The sequence below is a fragment of the Petaurus breviceps genome, unplaced genomic scaffold (assembly GCF_028583685.1).
Source record: "Petaurus breviceps papuanus isolate PSGF00001 unplaced genomic scaffold, PetGlider_PUasm1.0 188, whole genome shotgun sequence".
Classification (NCBI taxonomy): Eukaryota; Metazoa; Chordata; class Mammalia; order Diprotodontia; family Petauridae; genus Petaurus; species Petaurus breviceps.
In genome coordinates, this window is record NW_027185804.1 from 39,242,003 (window position 1) to 39,250,559 (window position 8,557).

Consider the following 8,557-nt stretch of genomic DNA (forward strand, 5'->3'; position numbering starts at 1 on the left):
TAGATAGATAGATAGATAGATAGATAGATAGATAGATAGATAGATAGTTGCCTCCCCCACTGGAATGGAAGTTTGATAACAGACATTATTTTTTTAACTTAATTTAATTTTTATCTCCAGAAGGGAGAAAACTTGCTAGCATAGAAAGTATTTAATAAACCCTTTGTTGAATGACTGATTTATAGATCTAATTTAACTCCATCATTTCTTAGGATGAAGAAAATGATGTCATGGAGAATTAGCAACTTGCTCAGGTCCCTGAGGAAGGCTTGGAACACCGGTATTCTGACTGTAGAGCTAGCATTCTCTCCCTTTACCACACTGCTACTGTGGGTAATCCAGTGTCATGTTCCTTATTGGTATAAATGTATGCCATACATTTCTAGATTCAGGATCACTGTCCCTTTAAGAAACTTCCCTTTCAGATGGAGCAGTTTCATATTAAAAGTAGCAGAGGAAATAATTTTACATAAAGAAGAAATATTAAGTCAATTGGCAGAGGAAATACAACATTGCCCCTTTCAAAGATGAACAGAATGATTCCTGAAAAGGAAAAGAAAAGAACTTTGGTTTACAGTTTGGGAAATAAAGACTCAGATATAAACTATGACCCTCTATTTTCTTATTTGTAAAATGAGACCAAAAGCAATTTTACTCTTAACTTCATGGTGATATTGTGAGGAAAATGGTCTCAAAATTTTAAAATATGTAGACATAAGAGTTAATATATTTACCATAAGTCATGCATCCCGACCTTTTGTTTCACATTTCATGTAAAAATTTCAAAAGTCAATCTTACACAAGGAAATTTATTTCTTACGTGAAGACACACTTTGGCTCCAAAGCTTCCTCATGGCATTTTTTACCTCTGCGTTTCTCAGAGTATAGATTAGGGGATGTAACATGGGGGCCACCAGAGTATAAAATACAGTCACAGCTTTATCTATGGGCAGAATAACCACAGGCCTCAGATACACAAATATACAAGGCACAAAAAATAGGATGACAACAGTGATGTGAGAGATGCAAGTTGAAAGGGCTTTCCGTCTCCCTTCAAGGCTGTGAGTCTTCAAGGAATTAAGAATGACAGCATAAGAAGCCATCAAAAGGAGAAAATTTAATAGACAGATCAAACCACTATTTGCTGCAACAAATAGGCCAAGATTATGGGTGTCTATGCATACGAGTTTGAGTAAGGGATTCAAGTCACACATGAAGTGATCTATGACATTGGGCCCACAGAAAGGCAACCAGACTGTGAAGAGAAGCTGTATTATTGCATGGAGAAAGCCCCCAGCCCAGGCTACCCCCACCAGAAGGCCACAGAGCCTCTGGCTCATAATTGTGGTATAGTGCAGAGGCTTGCAAATGGCTACATATCGGTCATAGGCCATGACTGTTAGCAGGATGATCTCAGCACCACCAAAGAAATGTTCTGCAAAGAGTTGGGTCATGCAGCCATTAAAGGAAATGGTTTTCTTCTCAGAAAGGGAGTCAATGATCAGCTTGGGGGCCATGGAAGAAGAGCAAAGACCATCTATGATGGACAGGAAACACAAGAAGAAGTACATGGGGGAGTTCAGAGCTTGGCTGGTGGTAACAGTGACCACAATAAGCAAGTTACCCACCAAAGTCATCACGTAGATGAGTAAGAACACCGTGAATACTACTTTCTGCATCTTTGGGTTCTGTGTAAGTCCCAATAGGATGAATTCAGTCACATTGTTTTCATTCTCCATTTATACTGTCAAGACAGAATGGAAAAGAAGGGGTAGAGCATTGCTTTACCTACAAAGAAGATCACAGAATCATAGCAAGTTGTTCAAAAACTCTGCTCAGATGACCATCCACCCTCTTCTTGAATATATTGAAACTGTATCCCCTCCACTGATTCATTTTTTCAAAATTTATTATGTACTTTTAAAACATTTTGGAACTGTACTTTCAAAAAGCTCACATTTTTATCAGTTGTCTGCATTCCATCCCTCTGCTAAAACGCTGCCCCTGAATGCTAGGCTGCCAAAGGAGGCAGGGCTCTCAAAAGATTATCAGTGAAAGTGTTTCTGGGACCTTGGCATTGTCTCAGTAAAAATTATACCAATGATCCTGATAGTCAAAATATGTTTTCTCTTATCCACCTAAGATCTCATCTATCTTTATTTACTATATTTACAATTGATAGTCTTAATCACTATTTTCATGGGGATCTCTAAACTTCTCACTGTTATAATCTGATTCATTTCTTTAAAATTGAGTTCAAAGGGAGTTAGGGACAAGTTCAAAGTTTTCTAATTTAGTCATTAACCCAGAGATAGAGGTCAAGGTCACACAGATATTTGGCACAATGTTTTCTTCTTGTGCTGGCTTAGGAATAATAAAGGTGATTAATCTGTACTTCTAAGTGCCAATTTTTCCACTCTGAGGTGTGATTACCTGAAGAGGATCAATTTTTGATTAATGTGATAGAGCGTACAGTGCAACAGGATAGATTGTAAGATTTTTCAACTAAGAAACACTTGTTAAGTACATAGAAACTTCAAGTTCTAGGACTTTGAATCTAGCAGGAGAAGACACAAAGGCCAGTAACTAGAATACAGGGTGTCATTTAAGAAGTTTGCTAGTGAATAAGCCATTTTGACTATTATAAATACCGAAATTAACTATAAAGGACATAGGAAGAAAAACACTTTCTGCATCCAGAGAAAGAACTGATAAATAAAAGCATGTATAGAAAAAATTGACATATGTATATATGCATATACATATATACACATATACGTACATACATATATCTATACACCTCTCTATCTCTATGATAGATAGATATATACATACATATATAGATATACATACATACCTATTTGTGTCTAATGACGGCCATCTCTAGGCCAGTTGGCTAGAGGAACTGAATAAAAAAAAAAAAGGAAAAAGAAAAATTTATATGAAAACTTTGTTTTCTATTTAAAAGAAGCAGCAAGTCGTACATAGCAGGTTTGAAGTTTCATGGGCAATCATCTTTTTATGCTACTGCATTTTGGAAATGCTTGTTTTATTCCATAAATTAAAAATAAAATCAATTGGAGATAAAAAGAGTTTCAGTAAAGTATTATGTGAGACTCTACAGTGAAGGAGGTCAGTATAGGCCAGGGTATAAAGGCAGACTTCCTGGAAGAAATGTCATTTTCATTGGGCTTTAGGGTATTGATGAATAATCACCAGAAAATAAGGGGGTAAAGGGACATTCCAGAATTTGAATATCAGTAAAATGTAGTGACATGAAAGTATGAACAATGAATAGGGAGAAATCATAGCATCATAGATTTGCAACTGGAAGGTAACTTGAGGGTGATTGAGCTCAGTTCCTCTTTTGAAACATGTGGAAACTGAGCAATAAAGATGTATACATGTCTTCTCAAGTGCCTAAGACCAACTTTAAACCCAGGTCTTTGTGACTCTGCATTCAAAGACCAATCCATCATTATTCCATTCTACCTCTTGATTAGATCAGAGCATGGAAGGAGGAAGATGCTATGATATTCCATCAGTTATGTAGGGTGGAAATAGAATACAGAATTCCTTGAATTACAGGTTAGATAGAAGGTCTCTGAGCTCTGTTCACTTGTTGCTTAGTCCTTTTTCAGTTAAGTCCAACTCTTCTTGACCTCATTTGGGGTTTACTTGCAAAAGATACTGGAGTTATTTGCCATTTCCTTCTCCAGCTTATTTGACCATTGAGGAAACTGAAGCAAATAGGGTTAAGTCTGAGGTTATATTTGAACTCAGGTTTTCCTTACTCCAGGCCCCAGAACTCTATCCATTCACCATTTAACTGCCCACTAATCCCATCTAATTCTCTAAATCTTCTCCCATTTCATAGTACACAAATCTTTAGATAGAGCATAGGAAATTAATCAATGTTTATTGAGCTAGGGGAGGAAAATGAATGGAATAGAAGAAAGTGGAATGGAAATAGAGGGGAGGGAAGAGAAGCAAAAGTAATAAACTTGAATCAAACACCTCTTATGTGCCTGGCATTATGATAAGCATCGTCATCATCATCATAATCACTAGCATTTATGCAGCACTTACTTTGCGCCTAGCACTATGGACCATACTCTACAATTACTATTTCATTTGATTCTCACAACCATCCTGCAATGTTGGTGCTGTTAATATCCCCATTTTACAAGTGAGAAGTCTGATGTCAGAGTTTAAGTGTTTTGCCCAGATCACACAGCTAGTCAGTATCTGAGTCCAGATTTGAATTCACACCTTCCTACCTTAAGCAAATTAGGGGGGCATGCAATACCTCACTTGTCAGATCTATGGATAAGAAAATAACTTATGACAAAACAAAAGATAGAGAGCATTATGAGACAAAACATGGATAATTTTGATTATATTAAATAAAAAAGTTTCTGCACAAAAACAATGTAACCAAGATTAGAAGGACAACAGAAAATTGGGGGAAAATTATATAGCAAGTGTTTCTGATAAAAGCATCATTTCTTCAATTTATAAAGAATTGAGTTAAATTTATGAGAATAAAAGTCATTCCTCAAATGATAAATGATGTAAAGATATGAATAGGCAGTTTTCAGATGAAGAAATCAAAGTTATCTATAGTCATATGAAAAATGCTCTAAATCACTATTGATTAGAGAAATGTAAATTAAAATAATGCTGAGGTACCACCTCACATATATCAGATTGACTATCGTGCAACAACTCTACCTTTTAAATTATTAGGGTTTAAATGATCCTCTTTCAGTTTTGCCTCTGTTCCTCTGCTCTTCCCCCACTGCAGTTTATACCTCCTTGTTATTTTCAGAATTTCTCTTCTGAGTACTGGAAGCTTGTTTTCAGCACACCATTATAAACACAGAAAGTTTCTTAGTATTTATTATTATTATTATATTCTACTGTTATCAAATTTTGAGCATCACTTCAAAGGACTCTCTCTCTCTCTCTCTCTCTCTCTCTCTCTCTCTCCCCCTCACTCCGTCCCTCCCTCTGTCTCCTATGTCCTAACTGCTTATCATTTTACAATCCCTGGATGCACACTTCAAGGGAATGATACTTCATGATAAGGAGGAAGAACCTTATTCACAAAAGTTGTGCACAATGGATAGCATGTACTAAATGAGTCCATTTCTACACTACAGAGTGGCCCACAAACCAATGCAGTAATGAAGGTCTTATCCTGACTACTTATAACTATAATGAAGTATGAGATAAAAGGTACTTTGGTGACATCTAGGAAGGCATTAACTACCCAGTATAACAGTGTCAAGAGATAAAGAGTTTAATGATGATAACTTCCATCAATGACAAGGAAATAGTAGAATTGATGTAAACATAAATACTGCTAGAAAACTTACCATGTTTTATTTGTAGATAAGATTCATCAGTGTATTTAGCGGAACTCTCCAGGATACTATCTTTATACCACAAGCACCTTCTGTTGAGAAAGATATAAAGACCAACTTGAGAATGTCAGTATTTCACAATCATCAATCAGCCATTGTTTTCTTAGGATCATAGGATACAGGATTCACTGCTGGAAGAAACCATAGAAATTGTCTAGATTATTTTTAAATAAATGAGCAAACTGAGGTTGGAAGAGAGTAATTTTCCCCAATTCACAGAAGGTAGACATCAGAGTCAGGATTTTAACCTTGTCCATGGACTATAAATACAGTCCTATTTCCATATGGTCAAGCTTAGAAAACTTAATTATTTTCCTCCCAATCTATTCAGCTGCTGGAAGACTTAGAGTACAAAGGAAGGTTCATTGACTTCCTCCTCTACTTGGTTTTGTAATCCAAAGAAGAGTGGCAGAATCTGAACTGGACTCTCTCCAAGGGACTCTTTTTATTTATGTATGTATTCCCTTCTTGCTTTCCTTACACAGTCATTGAGAAGAAAGTTTCTCCTGCATCTGCAATGTAACTTAAAGATCATTTAAAAGGTCAGGGACCTCTTTTCATAACTATTTCTGTTTCCTCAGAGGAATTAATTATCTCTCATGTTTAGGAGATCTTATTTGGGTGCTGTGTTTGGTAACACCTGCATTTTTTTATAATTGGTTACTTGTTTTGTATTTGGAACCCAATCTGTGCCCATTAATTTGTAAGTTCCTAGACATTGAATCCAATGTGACAAAGAAATGATTCATAAGTTTTTCCATGATAGTTGAGTTCATAGAGGATTGATAACAAAAAAAAAAATTCCATCTTCTTTTAAATGCATCAAGCTATTGACCATTCAGTCCTGTTTTGACATTCTGGACTATAAAACCATTCCTCTATTACTGAGTTATCCTGAAACTCCCCTCAGTACCTGGTGCCCCTATGTCCCAGAACTGCTTACATTCTTGCAGACTGCTCACTCTAGAATGCTCCTCCACAAAGCCTATCCCCCTTATCCCATTTGAGAGTTCATACTGGATCCTCTATTATGTGAGTGAGCCCAGGACATCTTGCCTTCATTCTTTTATTCTCTTCCCAGCTCTATTCCTGACTTTCTATACTTTAAAACAATACCACCAGAGTGTGAGCTTGACCACCCTTTTCCCTATACCCCCTGCTCCCTACAGGACTTTCTGAAGAAATCTTAGAAGCATTCAATCTAGGTGTTTACTATGGAGACACATTTGTCCCTTTAAATAATGGGGTGCTAGTTGAATGATAGAGATCCCCTATAACTCTGGAAACCAATAGTCTAGGCATAACCAATGGTTTCTAGAAGCTGGACCAATCTGGGTGTACCTCAGCTATTAACCTTAGAAAGCTATATTATGACCTCCTCTAAGTTCATGCTCTAGTTGATGAAATTATGGTCTTGCATTACATGATCTCAGAGTTCCCATTCATCCAAGATAGCATATGTTCTGTTTCTTTCCAGTCCTTTTTTTTTCTTTTTCCTTTTTGGAGCGCAATTGGGGTTAATCAACTTGCCCAAGGTCACACGGCCAGATTTGTGGTAAGTGTCTGAGGCTGAATTTGAACTCAGGTTCCCCTGACTCCAGGGCCAGTGCTCTATTCACTGCGCCACCTAGCCGCCCCTCAGTTCTTCTTTATATGAACTATTTTCTAATGTGCTCTGTATTTCTACAAGTCAGTTAATCTGTTTCCATAAAAAAAGACATATAACTTTGTGAAAAAGGCTTTAATCTTATTAAGGTCTCAATCTCTACCCAAATGTTTCCTTGGAATATTATAAGAACATGGGAATCTGTGATGTGGTTGAAGTGAAATTCAGTGTTTGGGAGTGTGCAAATTGGTTAGAAGGGAAAGTAATGAGATGAGGTAGACAAGTAGAAAAGTAATATAATGATATTGTATGCAGTGATAAGGGTGAGGACAAGAGACCTGGCAATGGAAATATAGATTAATGTTCTATGGATCATATGTCTATAATGAAATGGGAATCACAAAGTAAGACAATTTTAGGTCTTGTTCCAAATTAAATGTTTTATATAGTATTATGTAATATGATCATCCCCTCCTGGATCAGTAATAAAATGATAAAAGATATGAGATAAAAAGATGAAACCTTCAGCTTGGAAGGTCTCCATCACATTTGTGGAAGACAGAAGGGCCTGCTGAGATATGGTCCATGGGGTCATGAAAAGTTGGAAAGGACTGAAGAACTAAACAACAACAAATATGATCACATTAGCAACAATCAACATGGGTAAATCATTCTATTAATAAGAGTATCATTAAAATTTCAATTTCGGAAAAGAAGAGAATGTGTGTCAACCTTCACAGGGCTGAATAGATGTGTGTGATAGTAATGGCAATTAAAGATTCCCCTGTATTGGCTTGGTTTTCAAATTGATTGTGTTAAAACCCAGAGCTTGTTAATCCCACCTGTGGGATGGACTTTTTGATGTGAAAAGAAAGTCCTGAACTGGGAGGAGCTGGTGACGTAGATTTGGAGAGACAAGAGAGAGGCAGAAGATCTTTTTGGAAGCAGCACCTCGTGGAGAGAGAGAGACTAAGAGAATTGCTGGTGGCCGCTTTGAATTGCCCTGGACTTTTGAGACCTGCCCCCTGAGCTGCCAAGGACTGAGGAGACATGGCTGTTTTGCTGGTACTTTGTCTGTCTGTTTTGATGTTGTTTTGCCAGATTTGTCCACTGGTGAAAGACAGTCCTTTTGTTGAAGAAGTCCTGGAACCTGGCTGTTCGCTAAGAAGCCCTGAGACTGTCCTGCAGACAGAGAGTGAATACTGTCCACTGGTGAGGGACAGTGCTGTTGTTGCAGGGGTCTGGAGACTGTCCTGCAGCCAGAATGAATACTGTCCACTGGTGAAGGACAGTGCTGTTGTTGCAGGGGTCTGGGAGCCTTTCTGTTGGTTCAGAAGCCCTGAAGAAGGATTTTCTTGTTGTATGTTTACAGAAATCCTGGGAGAGGGCTTTGCTAATGTGTTCAGGGGTTCTAGGACTGTTCTACAGACAGAGGATGAATTCATGAAGGGACTGGCAATGTATTTTATGGCCTTGCTAAGCCTTGTCTCCCCAGGAACTAAGATTGCTGAGAACTTGCCTC

General features: G+C 37.5%; 1 protein-coding gene across 1 annotated transcript; it reads right to left on the reverse strand.

The window, feature by feature from the left end:
- Positions 1-809: 809 nt before the first annotated feature.
- LOC138163920 (olfactory receptor 4C12-like) lies at positions 810-1,869 on the reverse strand. Its single transcript, XM_069091651.1, has one exon. The coding sequence runs from the start codon at positions 1,737-1,739 to the stop codon at positions 810-812; it is 930 nt and encodes a 309-aa protein (XP_068947752.1). The 5' UTR covers positions 1,740-1,869.
- Positions 1,870-8,557: the final 6,688 nt, after the last annotated feature.